General features: G+C 33.0%; 4 protein-coding genes across 6 annotated transcripts; 2 read left to right on the top strand and 2 right to left on the bottom strand.

The window, feature by feature from the left end:
• Nucleotides 1-33: 33 nt before the first annotated feature.
• LOC149958856 (uncharacterized) lies at nt 34-1,210 on the bottom strand. Its single transcript, XM_090165064.1, has 3 exons — nt 978-1,210; nt 702-760; nt 34-632 (listed from the first exon to the last, which is right to left on the bottom strand). Exons 1-3 carry the CDS (start codon nt 1,054-1,056, stop codon nt 504-506), a joined length of 267 nt encoding a protein of 88 aa, XP_090021190.1. The 5' UTR covers nt 1,057-1,210; the 3' UTR covers nt 34-503.
• A 501-nt stretch (nt 1,211-1,711) lies between these two features.
• Nucleotides 1,712-3,634, top strand: LOC149958855 (TBC1 domain family member 20). The gene has a single exon (XM_090166252.1). It carries the CDS (start codon nt 1,825-1,827, stop codon nt 2,914-2,916), a length of 1,092 nt encoding a protein of 363 aa, XP_090022378.1. The 5' UTR covers nt 1,712-1,824; the 3' UTR covers nt 2,917-3,634.
• A 21-nt stretch (nt 3,635-3,655) lies between these two features.
• On the bottom strand, nt 3,656-7,511 carry LOC149958854 (RWD domain-containing protein 4). 3 transcript variants are annotated; one of them, XM_090166256.1, is made up of 7 exons: nt 7,429-7,511; nt 4,655-4,849; nt 4,505-4,585; nt 4,336-4,445; nt 4,228-4,273; nt 4,023-4,166; nt 3,656-3,947 (listed from the first exon to the last, which is right to left on the bottom strand). In XM_090166256.1, the coding sequence occupies exons 2-7, from the start codon at nt 4,676-4,678 to the stop codon at nt 3,780-3,782; spliced, it is 573 nt and encodes a 190-aa protein (XP_090022382.1). In that variant the 5' UTR covers nt 4,679-4,849; nt 7,429-7,511; the 3' UTR covers nt 3,656-3,779. The 3 variants fall into 3 exon arrangements, with proteins under 3 accessions (XP_090022382.1, XP_090022381.1, XP_090022383.1); XM_090166255.1 differs by having other exon boundaries at nt 4,655-4,852; nt 7,429-7,504; XM_090166257.1 differs by lacking the exon at nt 7,429-7,511 and adding an exon at nt 4,909-5,011 and having other exon boundaries at nt 4,655-4,852.
• On the top strand, nt 5,020-20,168 carry RfC3 (replication factor C subunit RfC3). Its single transcript, XM_090166253.1, has 12 exons — nt 5,020-5,156; nt 5,538-5,581; nt 5,652-5,716; nt 5,778-5,914; nt 5,990-6,069; nt 7,226-7,299; nt 7,379-7,538; nt 11,854-11,935; nt 14,673-14,802; nt 19,677-19,754; nt 19,817-19,871; nt 19,963-20,168. The coding sequence occupies exons 2-12, from the start codon at nt 5,538-5,540 to the stop codon at nt 20,057-20,059; spliced, it is 1,002 nt and encodes a 333-aa protein (XP_090022379.1). The 5' UTR covers nt 5,020-5,156; the 3' UTR covers nt 20,060-20,168.

The raw sequence follows: 20,168 nt of genomic DNA, 5'->3' as shown, positions 1-20,168 counted from the left end.
TTAAATATGAAAAATGCCATACATTACGTACAATTTTTCCCCCTATTTTTTAATTTTGATGTAAAACATTGCGATAATAACTTTCGTAGTAAAAACCTTGCGAATAATAACTCTTAGTACAGCCAATTTTTTATTTTTTTGTACTCACGTAGGATCATAATATCACAAACAGTCTTTCATTTATATAGGATTATTTTTTCATATATAGGCCCAAAATTGTCATCACAAAACGTCACATTAAAAACAACTATTTTAACAATGGTTGGCTAATATAATTTGGCCCCATTGAGCATTATATGATGCTATTGACTAAGTTATTAGAGATATGATCAGTGTTTTCTGTATCGGAAGAGTACTTGGTAATTTCAATGCAAACAAACTTAAAAGCTGTTTTTTGAATGCTCAAAATATGGACAGAAAAATGAACAGCACGATTAATTTAACAAGTACGCAATAAAAGGGGTAAAAACTTCATAAATTGCTATATATAAGTGCAAAAACGTTCACTTCTTTTTGCCCTTTTTCCCCACTCCCGAACCTCCAGCTTTCCCAGTTTCAAGTGATTTACCATCCGACGTGGCTTTGGCTCGTGCCTGGCCTTCGATATCTTCACGAATTGCTTTTTCCAATGCCTATTAAAACATCAATAAAGTTTGTTATACAATTGAATTACTGGTGAAAATATTTTAAATTTTAATTACCTGGTGGATACTTTCACGATGAGATGTGACTTTAGTTTTTTTAGGTTTATTGTGTTTTTCTAAATAATTTCAAAGGTTTAGATTCAAAATAAGCCTTAATCCTGCTAAAATTAACTATATTTTACTCCTGTATATCTCTTGGGTTATACCAAGCATCTAGCAGAAAAATAATCAGAAAAATGCCCAAGCTAATTTTCAAAATTCGTAAACTTTCTAAGCCTTGACCTGCATCTCTACTTAGGGGAATATACGATTGCTCATTTTACATTTTCTTACGTTTTTTGGTAATCCTTCCAGATTTTTTCTTGGCCCCAGCTGGTATTTGCGCTTTAACTTTCAATTTTCCTTGCGGCATTTTTATTCTTATATGAATAAATTATTACAATGCGTAGTTAAAGTACCTAAGGCTTAAGAGTACTAACGCAAAGGCTACGGCAAAAACGTTTATTTACAAAATTTTGAAAATTAAGTAGCAGACGCGAATTTTTTAGTCATAATGCTTATGTATAGGCCCGATCTTCCCCGCCCACTCAATATTTAGGCCAATCACAAACCAGGATTATTAAACCTCTCCAAAGAATATTTGCATTTTTAATGCTGGCCCTTGCTAGGTGTACAATCATTATCTTTTAATAAAGTAGAGAAAAGGATTTAATTACAATTGTTTTATTATAAATTTAAGTGTCAGCGAATCACTGTTATCGGAGACTAATTTTAGATTAGATATGTACTAAGTTCACTAAAAGGGCGTGCAAATTTTTTCCCATTCCGACTTACCTTAGATTAAAACTTAAAACCATTAATTTAAAGCTCCCTCCTTAGTACAGAATCGCCTATAGATTAATTTGGAAAATAATGGCTTCAGCACTACATTTATTGAAACTTTGTATTGTCTTATTTCCAGCCAGAAACTTATTAAATTACTTCATTTATGATTGGCTGATTAGAGTATAGCCTAGTTTGAAACACCAATCAGAAACGTTGGGCATTACAATTGCCATTAAACATAATAAAGTCGTCTGCTACGAACGATTCACTTAACGCTCAAGCAATACACGTCACGCTAACGCCGACTTGACTAAATCAAAATTCAGTTAAGACTTATATCTCTCCCATTTGAACTATGTCGGATTCAGACGAGCAAATAGAACCCCTATCCAAATCACTACCTCAAGATGACGAAGAAAGTAAAGAACAGTTTAATAAAACGGTGAAAACAGTAAAAATACTGTCAGCTTTAAAAGATAACTACGTGAAAGGCCTTAAAAAATGCGCGATTGGCAAATATGGTCTACTAGAGGATGATATTCGTCGAAAAGTGTGGCCCAAATTAATTAAAGCGGATATCTTTGCTACATCGCCTAAACCATCGCAAAGTGAAATCGAAAGTCACCCCTACTACACCCAAGTTGTCCTGGATGTCAACAGATCTCTGAAGAGATTCCCCCCTAGTATACAAGAGCAACAACGTCTCGCAATGCAAGACCAATTAATAGCTTTAATTATGCGTATATTGATAAAACACCCTAAATTGCATTATTACCAAGGATATCATGATATTTGCGTGACAATCTTACTAGTTTTAGGGGAGGAAATAGGGTTTAATATTATTGAAAAACTATCCACAAAACATCTTAGTGTTTTCATGGAAGAGACTATGGAAAATACGTCTAAAATGATTGAACATATTTATCCGCTAATCGGTAGAGTTACAGGGGCATTACAAGATTTCTTAGAAAAGTCGGAAGTGGGAGTTATGTTCTGTTTAAGCTGGGTCATAACCTGGTTTGGTCATGTATTAGTGAAGTACGATGATGTAGTTAGATTATTTGATTTCTTTCTTGCAAGTGACCCATGGATGCCTTTATACTTATCAGCGGCAATTGTATTACATTTTGAGGATGAGATTTTACAGCTTGACTGTGAAATGCCATGTGTGCACAGTTTCCTCTCAAAATTACCTGATCGAGATCTGCCTTTTGAAGATTTACTATTAAAAGCTCAAGATATGTTTAAGAAATATTCTCCGCAAGATTTGAAGGATGAAATGAAGAGATGGGAGGTTGCAAGGATTAGATATAACCCCGCTACATCGTTAGCTAAAAGAATCACCCGCCATTTTCCCTTGTGGACCATTCCTTTGGTTAAAGTTGCAGCTTTGGTGGTCACGTTCGCAGTTTTGTACCAAATTTATACATGCAGTAAACGCTTTTAAGCACCTTAACTAAATTGTGATAGTTTAAATTCTACATTATATAAAAGATTTCTTTGAGAGCTTTACTGCAATATCAAATGAAACACAAATGTATATAAAAAACAATGTTTTAGCTTATACCGTGAAAAACTGAAAATTAAGTTATTGTAATTTGCAACTTTAGATTTTCAACAAGTTAACCGCAAACCAAACTTCAACTTTGTGTTCCGACTTCTGTTTCAAACAAATGTCAAGAATATGAGGTTTTTGGGGTTCGCTTTACGAAAAACAATGTCCCACGCGATACAACCTTGTTAAAAAATTGTTAAAACTTATAATTTAGAAAAATAAATGTAATGATTATAGCTTGAAATATTTTACCCACTTTTCAAACTATTTTACTATTTTGCTATTAACTCAAAACGTTGTACCTTTTGTATAAACGGCACAAATGTTTTCTACCAAATTTTTAAAATATTAGGCCATTTTCAGTAGTTAATATGATAACAGCTACCATCATTAAAATTCAACCTGTACCTTAACTAATCCATTAATTTTATAGTCTCAATAGTGCTAAAATACGGTGGCTATGCTAAAACCTGTTGGATTAATCATAAAATTTAATTTGAAATGATTCATTTAAACCTAGTCTTTGTTAATACACTTATTAGTTGAAAAATGGAACTTTGTTAAAACTTGTTTTTTACGGGGAAATGTGAAATTTTTGCATATGCACGAATACAGATAAAATTTATATATAAAATTGCATTGTTTCAAAAGTTCTGCTGTTTTTTAATTTGTTAACAGGCCTATTTTATTAACACAATATTAGTTTTTAAATACAGTTTCTTTATAAAAAAATAGGCAAATTTATAAGTATTCTGTCAAGAGTCATTGCTCGACCCAGTCTGGCTTAAATGCTTGACAATATCAACCCAGTTCCAACCACGAGCCATTTCACCCTTGGCATCAGTTTTATCAGCCAATTTGCGCTTCTGACGTTTGGTAAGTTGTTGTTTGGGTTGTTTTAATTTTACACTAGCTTGAGGTTGCTGATTAAAAAAATACATTAATTATATTTTAATATCTTGATAATTACGTTTGTTCTATATGTATATATTGAATACCTCTATCTCAGTTTCCATAATTTCATTTTTCATTGAATCTAAATTTAGTTCAGGTTCTGTAATTTCATTAGTTAACTCGTCAAGTTTCTCTCTAATCCACTCTATTATCGTATAAGTCATGGACATGCCAATTAGCTGGTTAGCCTTTAAGAAGTTTATAGTTTTCAAATAAATACAATACATTTAAAACTATAAATATAGTTACTTCTTCCAATATTTGATCTTTAATTTGGTTTTTAATATTTTGACCTCTGAAAACAATATGTGTTAGTTTCTTCGTCTGTTCTTTAAATAGATAATTAAAATATCTTACATGTGTTTATTATAAAATGCATCCATATTGATAGAAGGTAACACGTTGGGATAGTCATCAACCCACAGTATTTCTATTAAAAACGATTTAGGGGTTCCCTTTTCACCAAACTGATATTAATAGCCATTGTTAATAGTTTTCGCAGCGTAAAAAATTATTGTAATAATACCATATATTGCACAGAATTGGATGACAATTCTTTGAAATTATCATCTCCATCGTAAATCGACCTTAGTACCTCTAATTCCTCCTAAACATTAAATTGAATTTTCAAGCAATATAGCCAAGGCCTAAAGTAAATTATAATCTGAAGCCTTACCGTCTGTAATTCAGTAGAGCTCATTTTGTACTAATATATTAAAACTTTTAAATGCAGTTAAATTTAATATAATTAAATAGTTATAATTTTTATTAAATTTAAATTAAATAAAAGTGCAGTATATGGAGATGACAAACCAAGCATGTGGCCATTTCGTTTCCTAGCAGACGACAGATATTTTCCAGATATTTTCGTCTGCTAATTAAAAAAAATAGTTACCAAATCCTAACCCTAATTAACAAAATTTAAATTACCTCAAAATATGTAATATTTTATCAGTCCAAGACATATTATATTATTAAAATTAATTATTAAATCAAAACATAAACAATTAAACCTTTTCCGTCTAAGAATAAATTAGCGCGGGAAATACACTGTCAAAGCGTGACAAGTATCGGAGTTATAGCAGTAACAGTACGCGGTGTCTGGAGTATTCATAAAATTTATTATATGAAAATAGTAGTTTCATCGAAAAGACGTCCAAGATATAGTTATAAGCATTGTAAGTAAATATATTTATGTTTTTATACATAATGTCTAGTTATTAGAATAAATAATTCAAAACAATGCTATCCCTTTGCCATATCACAAAGGAAAAAAGTTATATTTACTTCTATGCCGGTGGTGGCATCTGGTATCCTAATCTAATTTTTGTAAGGTACTAATTTAGGTTATATTTAGTTAGATTTTTAAAATAAACGATAAATGTGTTAACGTGTATAGTAAAGTAAGCTATTGTAATTTAATTTATAAATTATGAATCCATTTTTCATTCTTTTAAAATTTCCAAAGAGATGGCGATACTCTTTCTATAGTGAAATACAAATATTTCGGCGGGAAATTCAAACCGACAAAACTGAGTGTTTATTATTTTATTTATTAGATGGTAGCCGATTCCAATACTAAAAGTTCCCCAAATTTGCCATGGTCAGTATATAAAATATTTCACGTCATATAAAGTAAATAAGCTTAAATTAATCATTAAAATTAAATTTAGGGTTGAAAAATATCGGCCCACAAACTTAGACGAGTTGATCGCTCATGAAGATATCATTAGCACGAGTAAATATATAACTTAATTCCACTTTTTTTTATAAATCTAATAATATTAATTAAATTTAAGTTGGGAAGTTTATGAGAGAAGACCAACTACCCCATTTACTATTTTACGGACCCCCAGGCACTGGTAAAACTTCAACAATCTTGGCTTGTGCTAGGCAGATTTATTCGCCCAAAGAATTTAGTTCTATGGTTTTGGAGGTAAGGTCGCCATTTCATAATATAAACGTCACGATAAACATTGGGAAGTGTTATAGTAGGTTTATTCTTTAACAGTTAAATGCATCCGATGATCGTGGTATTGGCATCGTACGAGGACAAATACTTAGTTTCGCAAGCACCAGATCCATTTTTAAGTAAAGTTCTAATGTTCCCAGTTGACATTTATTAACAAGAATGAATTCAGGTAGCTAGGAATGTGGGGTAATAGCATTAACTTCTGTCACGAAGCTCAGAATTCTCAACTGCAATGTGGGAATTCTCACTGTGATGGTTAAAGTTTCGGTTACTTTTAATTTTCAGTTATAGCAAACAAATTTTTGGATAAATTTATTAATGGTATGTACATTAATTTTCAAAGATATTAATTTCATATATTTATGTATATTATAGTTTAAATATTATAAAAAAAATATATACTTAAGCATCAAAGGCTTAGCCATTGAAGAAACTTACAGTCTGTTAGTTTAAAGCGGGAAAATTCTTGTTCATGGAATTTCGGCGAATTCGTTGGCCGCTCTTGTGCGAGTGTTAAAGTTGGCCGTGGCTTGGATTAAGAAATTGCTAATTAGCAAATTCTTAATCCAAGCTGTTAGCCGCCATCTTGAGAATAAATCTTTTCACTTGACACTTTGTTTTAAGCGAGTGCTCAAGGGGAGAAAAATTGCCGAAGACCTCTTCCCAGCTTCTTGACGTAACCCTAGCAACCACCCTGGATTTCTTCATTGCGAGACTTCGTCTGCTTTTTAATGACAAAAATTAAACATAGATGGCGATAGTCCGCCTGAAAGGATGTTGCGTTAAATGGAAAGCAGACGAACTTTCGCCACAAAGTATGAAAGTGTGGTTTTTTAGGGTTGCCACACGTCAGGGAAATTAGGGAAAAGTCAGGGAATCTAAAAATGGTCGGAAAAAGTCAGGGGAAGGTCAGGGAAATTTTATGAATTTGTAAAAAGTCAGGGAATTCAGTCTAATCTTGACACTTTTTAAGGTAATTTTGCTCTAGATCTAAGGCAAATTCTGTTATTATTATTTAGATCCTTGTAAGGTTTTTTAACGTTGAAATAACTTTTGTACTGAAATATAAGTTGATAACATTTATTAACTTCTGATAAATGTAAAAGTTAAAAACTATCTAATTTTGACCTTAAAAAGTCAGGGAAAATAATAATAATAATCAGGGAATTTGAATCTGAGAATATTGTGGCAAACCGTTTTTTAAATTTTCCAATTATAATGTACCTGAATGCATTTTTGGTATTTAAACTTGATAACTAAAGTTAATCCCCGCAGATCTGGATTTAAATTGGTCATATTAGATGAAGCAGACGCAATGACCAATGACGCCCAAAATGCTCTGAGGAGAGGTCAGATCAATTGGTCAAAGCATAAATATAATTTCGAGCGAAAGATCCGACTAACAATTTAAACAATTTTGTTCAACAGTTATCGAGAAATTCACCGAAAACACGAGATTTTGTCTAATTTGCAATTACCTGTCTAAAATAATCCCAGCTTTGCAATCAAGATGCACCCGTTTCCGGTTCGGACCGCTAAGCCTTGAACAAATGATGCCGAGATTGGAGCACGTTATCAAAGAAGAAAAGTTAGTTCACTTTTTTCCCACTTTTATCCTCTCGAATACACGTACAAATCTTCTGCACAACGTAACATTCACCTTAGACTGGAATAGACGCTTAAATAAAACGTGTTCAGCGATTTGCCTAGGAGTAAAGTAATACAGAGAGCCAGGACATACTTGTAAAAGCGTTACATTTTAAAGCGCGCGCTGCTTAATGTTTCAATGTAGAAGGGCTCGTTCAATCTCGCACGCGCGTTATCAACTTTAACCTTTTACGAATAAAACTGACATAAACACGTGACTATTTTATTCAGTGACTCGCGCATGCGCGTAGGAGAGGAAATAAAAAGAGCGGTATTTATTGAAGCGCCTATTTAGATTGCGCGTTTGGTTCCGCTTGTAGCGAAAATATTTATATCCAAATGGAGGTCTGTGCCTTATTAAAAAGTACAATCTATTCGTCTCAAGTGTAGTCTGCTCTTGGTGCGGGGTGGGGGAATTATATCTCATCGCGCCATCTATTGGCCGCTTGTGGAATTAATGTGGTTTTTAGTGTAAAAATTCTGGTATACTAAATGAAAGCTGTGCACTACGATGTGTCATCTGTTAAATTTCAATATTTTAGTATATTAGTTTAAATATTAGGATATTACTAGAAATAGTTAAGGGATAAAAATGGTTATATTTTCGCACCATAAAATAATTTGTTGAATATAAATTATTTGTAGTTTGAGGTGCAAGTATAGATGGCGCAAAGCAGCAAAGGTATATTTTTCATACCTGAAAGTGGCGAACGAGTTGCACCAAAAACTCCGGAGTGCCCCGACCTGTTTATTAAAAGAAATTGGAAATATTTCACGCTTGCAATATAACCAAACCTTGTTAGCTCAAGAATATATTTCTCTAGACTTAAACTATTTATACTAAGTATAAATAAATATATTATTGATTAGGCCTAGTACCTTTAGCCCGTCCAAAAAAAAACTCAACGCATTAATGGTCTCAAGGTACTTTAGACCCAATTACGCTCACGACGTCAGTAATGTTATGATTTAAAACCCTGAAAAGCAATTTTTTTTATATAAACAAGAGCAGACGACGTAATGGGTGGAATAGTTTCGTGATTGTCTCACTAGGAGCGTTGGCGAACAAAGGTTTTTTTCATATGATTCCAGGCCAATAGCTTATTTTTTATGATTAAACCTAAACCGGCAAGTGTACTGAAAATTTATTTATCAACTATTGTTGTAAAACCTGCACAGCGTTCTGAAACAAGGATTTCCCAATTTTCATTAGTCAAAAATCCTTTCGCAACCCAAAGTAATTTTTCAAGCAAAAGACCCTAGAATTCATATAATAATTTCATTTACCATAAGCTAACATTACTTTACCTTAATCTAACTTTACCCTAAACTAGTGTAACTTAACCCTTCCTTAACCTACCTTACCCTAACCAACCCTATAGCATAGCCTAAACTTAACCCAACCAAACCTTAGCATGGCCTAACCTAATATAACCTTACCTTACGCTAACATAACCTTAACCTACATTAACATAGCCCCAACCTAGCCTTACAATCAAAGTACCAGAGGTGTTTATCTCCGATTTGGTTCAAACTCGGGGGGGGGCTGGTAGACCTTCATATAATTTGAAAATCGCTGAAGGGCAGGGCCGTGCTTAGGGGGTGGTGAGTCGGGCGGTCGCCCAGGGCCGCAAAAATTTTACCATAAGGATGTATATACCAGAGGGCCGCTACACTCACAATTTGTCAGTTTCGCCCATGCATTTCGCCCGGGGCCGCGAGACCTCTAAGCATGACCCTGCTGAAGGGAAAAGGAAAAGTTACAATGGGCTTTCGTTTTGCCATGCCAACCGGATAAATGTAAGTCAAGTTGGATAAATGTAAGTCAAGTTGGATAAATGTAAGGAATGTAAGTCAAGTTGGATAAATGTGAGTCAAGTTGGATAAATGTGAGTCAAGTTGGATAAATGTAAGTCAAGTTGGATAAATGTAAGTCAAGTTGGATAAATGTAAGTCAAGTTGGATAAATGTAAGTCAAGTTGGATAAATGTAAGTCAAGTTGGATAAATGTAAGTCAAGTTGGATAAATGTAAGTCAAGTTGGATAAATGTAAGTCAAGTTGGATAAATGTAAGTCAAGTTGGATAAATGTAAGTCAAGTTGGATAAATGTAAGTCAAGTTGGATAAATGTAAGTCAAGTTGGATAAATGTAAGTCAAGTTGCATAAATGTAAGTCAAGTTGGATAAATGTAAGTCAAGTTGGATAAATGTAAGTCAAGTTGGATAAATGTAAGTCAAGTTGGATAAATGTAAGTCAAGTTGGATAAATGTAAGTCAAGTTGGATAAATGTAAGTCAAGTTGGATAAATGTAAGTCAAGTTGGATAAATGTATTCAAGTTGGATAAATTTAAGTAATTTAAGGAAAATCTCGCTAATGTCTGATAAATAAAATAATAGGTTAATTAGAAATATTTATATATTTTGGATACATTGGATGAAATTAGGTAAATTGTATGAAATTTGGAAAAGTTAACCATTTCTGTTTTTTTTTTCGGATTAAATTAAATCAAGATGAATTTGGGATATTTCAAGCATATTGGGTAAAATGGAATAAAATTATGAAAACTGACAAAATTGGACAAACTTTTGAAATTTTGATTTTTACTAGGAAAATTAAACAAATTGAAAATGAGTATATTTCAATCATTTTGGGTAAAATTAAGCGAAGTTGCGTTAAATCCATCAAAGTTTAGGAAATACGTCTTAAATTGAATAAAATTGGGAAAAAATTTATAAATTAGAAATATTAAAGTAAAAATGTTTTTTATTTATATTGGAGGTATATTTTAAAAATGAAAAAAATTTCCCAAAGTGTATTTAAATTTAACTTGAAATAAAGTAATTTTCAAACGATTGACTGTACACTATTTAAATTTAACTACTTATACTGGATAAACCTAAAGTATGAGTTTACCCAATTTCCTCCGAATTTTCCGAACTTTGAGCGATTTTAGCCAATTGTTTTTAATTTTATACAATTTCCATGATATTTCCCAATTTTTGTTGGGTTTTAGGCAACTCTTCTTAATTTTAACCCAAATGCTTGAAATATTTAATATTACTTATATAAACCCAAATTTAAAAAAATTACCCAATTAAATACATTTTTTTCAGCGATTTTACCTAACATAATTAAATTTAACCTACAGTGCTTGAAATTTCTCAACTTGGTTTAAAAGATAAATAATCAAACGTGAATAAACCAAAATTATGAGTTTACCTAATTTTCTCAAAACGCTTTAAATTTATTCTAATTTCTTTAATAATCATCTTAATTTCAAAAGTTTGTCTAATTTCGTTTATTTTTCGTAATATTATTCGATTTTACCCAATATGCTTGAAATTTCCCAAAATGATCTTAATTTAACTAATTTAACCTGAAAAATAAAACAAATTGTTAACTTTTCCCAATTTCATACAATTTACCCAATTTCCTCAGTTTTACTTAATTTTATCCAATGTCTCCAAAATATATAAATATTCCTCATTAATCTATTTTTGTATTAACATTTATCAGACATTGTCGAAATTTTCCTTAAATTACTCATATCTACACAATTGTATTCAGTTTTACCCAATTTTATTCGTGATTACCCAATTTTATTCGTATTTACCCAATTTTATTCGTGTTTACCCAATTTAATTCCTTTTTACCCAATTTTATTCCGTTTTACACAATTTTATTCATGTTTAACAAATTTTATTCATTTTTACCCAATTTTATTCATGTTTAACAAATTTTATTCATTTTTTACAAATTTTATTCCTGTTTACCTAATTTTATTGACATTTATCCAATTTTACTTAAATTTAAACTATATAAATAGTAACTTATGAGTCCTGGCTCTCGGAAATATTACTTCTTGGCAATTTCTGGGAAGATGTTTTATTTAAGCGCCTATAGAATCGTTTATTTATTGAAATTATCAACAGGAACATCCATTTGGTTCATTTTGAACTGATGTTTTATGTTAGGCCTAAAACATTACTAAAAACCCGCGCGAGTTGTTTTCAGCGTTTTAAAATTTTTGCGCTAAAGTGAGAACCGCTTCCCCAGCGACCGAAAAAACGCGTCTTTTTTCGTTGCGCGTAAATTTTATTCGTCTCGAAAATTCGCCATGAGTGGGAACTAGCCTTTATACTTTTTAATAATTGACGGCTTATTAATTCAGGCCTATTTCATTATATTTTCCCATTTAGTAAACGCGTTTTAAGGAGCGTAATTTCACGAAACCTTTTTAATTATTCACGAAAGCATCAACGCAACGGAGGATGGGCGAGACTCGATCGTCGAACTGGCTCAAGGCGATATGAGGAAAACACTCAATATATTACAGGTACTGAAACGCGAGTTGGATAATTCACCAGGCGGAAGCTAGGACGTCCAATAAACTCTCTTCTCATCAAAGTTAAACAACTCAATCCCTTCGCGTCTTGCACGTGACAGCCGGAAACGTGGCGCCATCTCTAGATTAAACGCTGAACTTGCGATAGGCGAGTTTCAATAACGGCACCACCATCCATCGGCTTTAAAAATAACTATTCGGATTAAAAACAATTTCATGGCCCCCAGAGGTCTTATAATACCTATAAAATCCTATATTTACAAAAATGTCCTATAACATCCTATATTTTAGGCAAAATTCCCAAAAAGTCCTATAAAAGCCTATAACATCCTATATTTTAAGCAAAATTCCCAAAAAGTCCTATTTTGATATTTTGCTCATTTCAAATTCCGCCACTCACTCATAATGTCAGTGAAATTGTTAGATTTAGCTATAGGATAAATTCCTATTCAAAGTCATTCTAGTCTCTACTTTGGTTATTGTTAACATGGCTAGCTACTAGTATATTTTTGTGATAAAATAGTTAAATTTTTACTATTTTTTTTAAGTGAAAATCAAAGAATTATTTAACTAAATATAGATTTTGTTTTTAAATGCATGAAGCTAGTAAATATAATACCATATATAGTCCTATAAAATCTTATAATTTTGAAAAAAGTCCTATAAAGTCCTATATTTTTAGAAATACCATCCTATTTTTCCTATAAAAAAATTGAAAATTTAAGTGGGATAATGTTTAAGTATAATATTGTTACATAAGTGTGACACTTCCTAATTCAAAAGTCAAAATTTAGGCCAGAGATTCCAACAGTAGACCGGTTTCGCCCTTTTGGGGCTCATCAGTACTGTGTAGGAACTCTGGCTATCCTCGGAAATCTGCCGATATCAGTAAAACTAATAAACAAAAATATTCCCCAAAGTGACAAACTTATGGAACACTATTATAGACTTATGGTATGACTATATATAGTACTTATTTTAATTTTTCTACGGGTCGAAAGCTCAATTTTAAAATCTTTAAATTGTTTTTAATTATATATTTTCATGGATCAAAATAAAAAATTTAATGTTTAACTATTAGAATGGTACTTTTCATAACAAAGAGAACCTTAACTGACGTCATAAGTCACCGAGGTCACGCTGAGGAATTACGTCCGCTTTTTCGTCTAACTGCGCATGTGTCAGATATTATTGAAACTAGCTTATTAGCAATTGTAGAAACTCGTCTGCTAAGTAGTGGTTCGGCATAACTAATCTAGAGATGGCGGTGATGTAATTACAAACAATTTCGTCTGCATTACAGGGTGACCACAGTTCCTATATTTCCTATTTTTTCCTATAATTTAAGGTCCTTCCTTTTTTCTCCTATAATTTCATTAAATTTCCTAATATATCCTATATTGTGACCCAAAAGTCTGGTGAAATTAAAATATTTTCCTTTTTTTTTCCACAAATGTTCTTCCTATATTTTCCTTTTTTCCACCAATTTTCTTCCTATATTTTCTTTTTTTTTCACCAATTTTCTTCCTATATTTTCCTTTTTACCACCACATTTCTTCCTATATTTTCCTTTTTACCACCGCATTTCTTCCTATATTTTCCTTTTTTTCACCAAATTTCTTCCTATATTTCCTTTTTTTTCCACAAATTTTCTTCCTATATTTTTTTTCACCAAATTTCTTCCTATATTTCCTTTTTTTTCCACAAATTTTCTTCCTATAGTTTCCTTTTTTTCCACCAATTTTCTTCCTATATTTTATTTTATTTTATTTTTACCAATTTTCTTCCTATATTTTATTTTTTTTACTAATTTTCTTCCTATATTTTCTTTTTTTTACCAATTTTCTTCCTATATTTTATTTTCATTTTTCCACCAATTTTCTTCCTATATTTTATTTTTTTTACCAATTTTCTTCCTATATTTTATTTTTTTTACCAATTTTCTTCCTATATTTTATTTTTTTTTACCAATTTTCTTGCTATATTTTATTTTTTTTCACCAATTTTCTTCCTATATTTTCCTTTTTCTCCACAAATGTTCTTCCTATATTTTCCTTTTTTTCCACAAATGTTCTTCCTATATTTTCCTTTTTTTTCCACAAATGTTCTTCCTATATTTTCCTTTTTTTCCACAAATGTTCTTCCTATATTTCCCTTTTTTTTTCATAAATGTTCTTCCTATATGTTCCTTTTTTTCCACAAATGTTCTTCCTATATTTCCTTTTCTTTTCACACATTTTCTTCCTATATTTTCCCTTTTCCACCAATTTTCTTCCTATATTTTATTTTCATTTTTCCACCAATTTTCTTCCTATATTTTATTTTTTTTACCAATTTTCTTCCTATATTTTATTTATTTTTTCACCAATGTTCTTCCTATATTTTCCTTTTTTCCGCCAATAGCTTAAATCTAAGTATTTAGTGGCGCCATCTAATGGCTGATAACATTTGGTTCTATTTTATTCTATTTAAAAAAATGTTGCGTCCTATATAATTATATAAATTTAAAAATATAATTCCTAATTATCCTATGGAATTTATAAACGTTAAATGATCATAACCATAAATATTATTACCATTATTTTGTTTACTGTTTTGTTTCGCTTCTACAATGCTTCCCCACCTTTCCCACTAAAGAGAGCTAGATAGTTCGTCCAAAGGCTTGACTGCACTATTTCAAGAACAAGTTGGCCAGTCGTAGTGAATTTATTCTCGTTTTATTTAATAGAGCACTTCAATGGCATTTGGTGAAGTGAATGAAATCAACGTGTACACCTGCGTTGGTCACCCACTCAAGTCGGACATTCGGGATATTGTCCAAATATTATTGAATGAAACATTCACCGATGCGTATAATCGTAAGTGTTAACTGAAAATTACTTTGACAGGAATTTGAAAATGGTCTTAAAAAGTCAATGTATTTGAATATGGTTTCAAAAAGTCAGGGAATTTGAAAATGGTCCCCAAAAAGTCAGGGGAAAGTCGGGAATTTTAAAATAACCCCAAAAAGTCCGGGGAAAGTCAGGAATTTCAAAATAACCCCAAAAAGTCCGGGGAAAGTCGGGAATTTCAAAATAACCCCAAAAAGTCCGGGGAAAGTCGGGAATTTTAAAATAACTCCAAAAAGTCCGGGGAAAGTCGGGAATTTTAAAATAACCCCAAAAAGTCCGGGGAAAGTCGGGAATTTTAAAATAACCCCAAAAAGTCCGGGGAAAGTCGGGAATTTTAAAATAACCCCAAAAAGTCCGGGGAAAGTCGGGAATTTTAAAATAACCCCAAAAAGTCCGGGGAAAGTCGGGAATTTTAAAATAACCCCAAAAAGTCCGGGGAAAGTCGGGAATTTTAAAATAACCCCAAAAAGTCCGGGGAAAGTCGGGAATTTTAAAATAACCCCAAAAAGTCCGGGGAAAGTCGGGAATTTTAAAATAACTCCAAAAAGTCCGGGGAAAGTCGGGAATTTTAAAATAACCCCAAAAAGTCCGGGGAAAGTCGGGAATTTTAAAATAACCCCAAAAAGTCCGGGGATAGTCGGGAATTTTAAAATAACCCCAAAAAGTCCGGGGATAGTCGGGAATTTTAAAATAACCCCAAAAAGTCCGGGGAAAGTCGGGAATTTTAAAATAACTCCAAAAAGTCCGGGGAAAGTCGGGAATTTTAAAATAACCCCAAAAAGTCCGGGGAAAGTCGGGAATTTTAAAATAACCCCAAAAAGTCCGGGGAAAGTCGGGAATTTTAAAATAACCCCAAAAAGTCCGGGGAAAGTCGGGAATTTTAAAATAACCCCAAAAAGTCCGGGGAAAGTCGGGAATTTTAAAATAACCCCAAAAAGTCCGGGGAAAGTCGGGAATTTTAAAATAACCCCAAAAAGTCCGGGGAAAGTCGGGAATTTTAAAATAACCCCAAAAAGTCCGGGGAAAGTCGGGAATTTTAAAATAACCCTAAAAAGTCCGGGGAAAGTCGGGAATTTTAAAATAACTCCAAAAAGTCCGGGGAAAGTCGGGAATTTTAAAATAACCCCAAAAAGTCCGGGGAAAGTCGGGAATTTTGAAATAACCCCAAAAAGTCCGGGGATAGTCGGGAATTTTAAAATAACCCCAAAAAGTGCGGGGTAAGTCGGGAATTTTAAAATAACCCCAAAAAGTCCGGGGAAAGTCGGGAATTTTAAAATAACCCCAAAAAGTCAGGGGAAAGTCAGGTGGCAATGCGAATTAAATTACAGAATATTCAGAAATATCCAAGGCAACAAAAAACTATTGGATATAATAATAATTAAACGAACAATGTAATCGGTAATATATTTAATTATTCACGACCGAAATGAGTCTAGGTGGCGTAACGGTGCTATCTTCTACTAGATAGCCCCTATGATCTAGCGTCTGCTACAGACAAATTAAAAGACATAAGAACTTTTTTTCTTAAATAAAGTCAAATTTAAGAATAACGATAGGGAAATATTAATGAGGAAAATCCAATAGCGTCTGCTACCTATCTAGGTTTCAATGGTGAACCCAAGGGGGCGTAGCGATAGTTTTTGGTCGCGAATTGTTAGTGAACATGACTATGTTGAGACGATGTTTAGCGTTGCTGGCAAACCCTCTTACGCTCTGCCAGTAAACTCCTCCCCCTAAAATATATATCAGCCTTGTATATCATTGGTTCCCTTGGTATAAATACATTTATTTAAAAGTTACTGCAACAAGGGCACTAATTTCATTTGCGATTTCCTAGTCTATTACAGTACCTTGGATTAAGCGCGAGGCTTGCTTCAATTAAGACGGATTGTGCAAGTCTTATAATTAATCCCAGCTGTAAATTCTGTATCTCAAGGCTTAAAGGGGTTTTACACGTAGTTTACCTACTTTGAATTATCGAGCTGCCAAATGCGAAGGAACAAAAACATATTTATTTATACTCAAGGAGAGTAACTTTTAGGGATGCACCGATATGGGTACAGCCGAAAGAGGGTTGCCACGGTACCTGGAATTCCTGGAAAAGTCAGGGAATTTGAATATGGGTATAAAAATCAGGGAATTTTAAAAATTAGTCTAAAAATCAGGGAATTGTCAAGGAATTTAATTTCCGGTTGCAAATAGGAAACTTTTACTAAAATATAGGAACAAAATCTTGGGACCAAATAAGTCAGGGAAAACCTGGAAAAGTCAGGGAATTTCATTGTGAAAAAACTATGGCAACCCTGCGATATATCGGCTATTCGTAGCTGATATATCGACCGATATTAACAAAGTTATCTATCATAACAGTAATGTATATGATAAAATCATTGTAACAGACGGTTCAGTACACTTTCGTACCATTTTATTCTCATTTTTCACGAAAAAAAGTTTGCAAGAGCATATCCGAATATGTTTCTTTTCATTTTACGTGATACATATTTGCTATCACAAATCGAATATCGTTGTTTCTTATTTGTTTTCACTCTTCTATAAAAAGGTATGATCTAGTTTCTGAAGTCTGGCGTACGTGGCGCGGCCAATCAAATCAAATATTATCAATAGTTAGTTAATCGATAATTTTCTTAATTTTAAGTTTTTCCTGATAAAAAATTTCTAATACCGGTATCGGCCAATATCGGCTTCGCTTGAGCCGATATTGGCCAATACCGATATTAGAAAAATAGGCCGATATATATATATACTTTTTTGATACGATCCTAATAGGCCTTTCTATAAAGTAACATTGGATTTCTTGTATTGGTGACGTTTTACCACGAAAAGCCCCGGACATACAGGGTGTTTTTAAAGGTGATGCAAAATGTTAAGGATTTTCAGAGGGTGCAATTTCCCAAAGAGCCCCTGAATTATTTAAGCCGAGCTTCCGGGCAAAGCATCTTAGAGTAAACTTAAGGTCGGCTTCTTCTCTTGGCTGTCGCGTAGCTATCTAGATATACAGGGTGTTTCGAAAGGGTATGCATAAATTTGAAGGAGTTGTAGGGGTGAGTTGAGAAGTATGCCTGTTTTTCCCCGTTTTCCTACGATGAGTTAAAAGAGCGGCAGAGAGCTTCAAAGTGTGGCCTACTAGCCCCTGGAAGTAGGCTGCAACAAGCACCAAACCAAGCAGCAGGGACTTTAAATACTGTTTAAGTTTACTTTTGTACGCGGGTTACCTCGATTTGTTTACAAAGTCCTTTTTCACCTATCACACGAACCCAAACCTTAATGATCTCATTTCCCTGCTGCTTGGTTTCGAGCTTGTTGCAGTCTACTTCCAGGGGCTAGTAGGCCACACTTTGAAGCTCTCTGGCGCTCTTTTCACTCATCGTAGGAAAAAGGGGGGAAACAGGCATACTTCTCAACTCACCCCCTACAACTCCTTAACATTTTTGCATCACCTTTTGAAACACCCTGTATAAGAATAAATTCGACAAGGTACCCAGTTTTTAAGCTTAGACTGAACTGAACTTCTACGTATTTCGTGACGAATGAGCTACATAAAAACAAGTTTGGCAAGCGTAGCTTATTTTAATGGTCGAATTTTGCTCCGGCACGAAAGGGGGAAGGAAATGCGTCACCGTGGTGCGCTTCCATCGCGTCGGAAGACGTCAGTTTAAGGGAACCAATAAGATACGAAGCTGATTTGATTTTCTATTATTTATCACTTTTTTTGTACTTTTTTTCTTGCCTTTCTTTTAACTAATTTACATAAATAGGCGCTTAAATAAACCCCTCCTTGACTGACCCCCGTTAAAAAATGCTGCCAGATCTATGCGTAGAAAATTCTCAGCTTTGGCACAAACTCTATTAATCGACTATGAACGATATTTTATTCAGAGTCGTTTGGACATAAAATGTGATGACGTACACTTTTCTAATTGGATCAGACGGTTCTCGATAAAGATTTTTAATGACCTTGAGTACATGGTTCAAGGTCATTGAGTTTTGTATCATCTAAGGACCCCCTACGCGTGGTATAAATTCTGAAAATATAAAATTCCCAGCAAAAATAGCTTTTCCATTATTAGCACTGGATCAAGGAAATTTATGAGGGTTCAGAAAGTTTGCCCTAATGAATACAAATTAACATCAATAAGTTTTCTTATTAAAGATTTTTTCTTTTATATGATAATATTGAACCAATAGTTCTTTTTATGAAATAACCTTGGCCATATTGTTGAAATGTTGCCTCCCCGCTTCAGCTGTGGATCCGTTTTCTCTCCCACTAAAGAGTTTATGAACTCATTCTTAGGCATTGGCTGAACTATTCCAGGGCAACATTTCAACAAGTTGGGCAAGCGTAAAGACATTTTATGAAATCAACTATTTAACTTAAATGACAATTATGAAATGAGTCACTCTGTAAATCTTAGTTTTATTTTATCTTGTACCTGGAAAAATCAGGGAAATATTCGAGGATAAACCTGGAAATATCAGGGAAATATTCGTGGGGAAACCTGGAAATATCAGTGAAACAGATTTTTTCCAAAAAAATCAGGGAGATATTAGGGAAATTTTAAATATTTAACCAAAACCTGGATATATCAGGGAAATTCGTTTGAGTCTGGAAGCGCCTCAATAATTATATATAATTTTTTTCGATTAAACGAAAACATATGGTGCTTTAGCACCTGGAAATATCAGGGAAATTTCCAGGAGAAAACCTGGAAATATCAGGGAAATTAATTTTCCAAATGTTGTATGAACCCTGAAATATTTATTAATTTTTTTATTATTATTATATTACATTATTAATAAATAATATTTCTATTATACCACAGGCATAAACAACTTAAAAACGCTCAAGGGCTTAGCGTTGCAAGACGTCCTGACGCAAGTTCATAATTTCATTCACAAAAGTATAATTAATTTTCCCTTGTTGATTGTTTTAGTAATTAATTTGAGTCGCCTAATATTTCAGTCGAATTACCCACCAAAGTGAAATTGGAAATTCTGATCAAAATGTCGGAGATTGAGTACGTGTTACCACGAATTTGTTTAAAAAAATTTCGTTTTCACGATTTCTCATAAAATTTCCTATAAAATGGGTTAATGTTTTTCCTCTAGATTTCGCCTGGCGTCTGGTACGAGCGAAAAAATTCAACTTTCTTCGTTGATTGCCGCTTTTCAAATTGCCAGGGAAGCCGTTACGTCAGATACTTAGGCCACGCCCCCTTTTCGTTACGTCATCGAAACGCATTTTTCTTACTTTCAACTTTTTCTTATATAAAACTGTAACTTATCTGTTTTTCATTGTTCTGTATAGATTTAAA

This window comes from Leiobunum rupestre, chromosome 2 (genome assembly GCF_980474605.1).
Source record: "Leiobunum rupestre chromosome 2, qqLeiRupe1.1.hap1, whole genome shotgun sequence".
Lineage (NCBI taxonomy): Eukaryota > Metazoa > Arthropoda > Arachnida > Opiliones > Sclerosomatidae > Leiobunum > Leiobunum rupestre.
The sequence above is the reverse complement of the archived record's forward strand: the minus strand, read 5'-3'. Positions and strand labels throughout refer to the sequence as shown.

What these genes read in the sequence shown, in the direction of transcription:
- LOC149958856 (XM_090165064.1), bottom strand. Translation starts at nt 1,056, where the DNA reads ATGCCGCAAGGAAAATTGAAAGTTAAAGCGCAAATACCAGCTGGGGCC. An exon ending in TGGAAGGATTACCAAAAAAC is followed by an intron (nt 761 to 977) that starts GTAAGAAAATGT and finishes GAAATTATTTAG; the next exon opens with AAAAACACAATAAACCTAAA. An exon ending in ATCGTGAAAGTATCCACCAG is followed by an intron (nt 633 to 701) that starts GTAATTAAAATT and finishes ATGTTTTAATAG; the next exon opens with GCATTGGAAAAAGCAATTCG.
- LOC149958855 (XM_090166252.1), top strand. Translation starts at nt 1,825, where the DNA reads ATGTCGGATTCAGACGAGCAAATAGAACCCCTATCCAAATCACTACCT.
- LOC149958854 (XM_090166256.1), bottom strand. Translation starts at nt 4,678, where the DNA reads ATGAGCTCTACTGAATTACAGACG. An exon ending in GCTCTACTGAATTACAGACG is followed by an intron (nt 4,586 to 4,654) that starts GTAAGGCTTCAG and finishes TTTAATGTTTAG; the next exon opens with GAGGAATTAGAGGTACTAAG. An exon ending in CCAATTCTGTGCAATATATG is followed by an intron (nt 4,446 to 4,504) that starts GTATTATTACAA and finishes TATTAATATCAG; the next exon opens with TTTGGTGAAAAGGGAACCCC.
- RfC3 (XM_090166253.1), top strand. Translation starts at nt 5,538, where the DNA reads ATGGTAGCCGATTCCAATACTAAAAGTTCCCCAAATTTGCCATG. An exon ending in TTAGTTCTATGGTTTTGGAG is followed by an intron (nt 5,915 to 5,989) that starts GTAAGGTCGCCA and finishes ATTCTTTAACAG; the next exon opens with TTAAATGCATCCGATGATCG. An exon ending in CACGTTATCAAAGAAGAAAA is followed by an intron (nt 7,539 to 11,853) that starts GTTAGTTCACTT and finishes TATTCACGAAAG; the next exon opens with CATCAACGCAACGGAGGATG.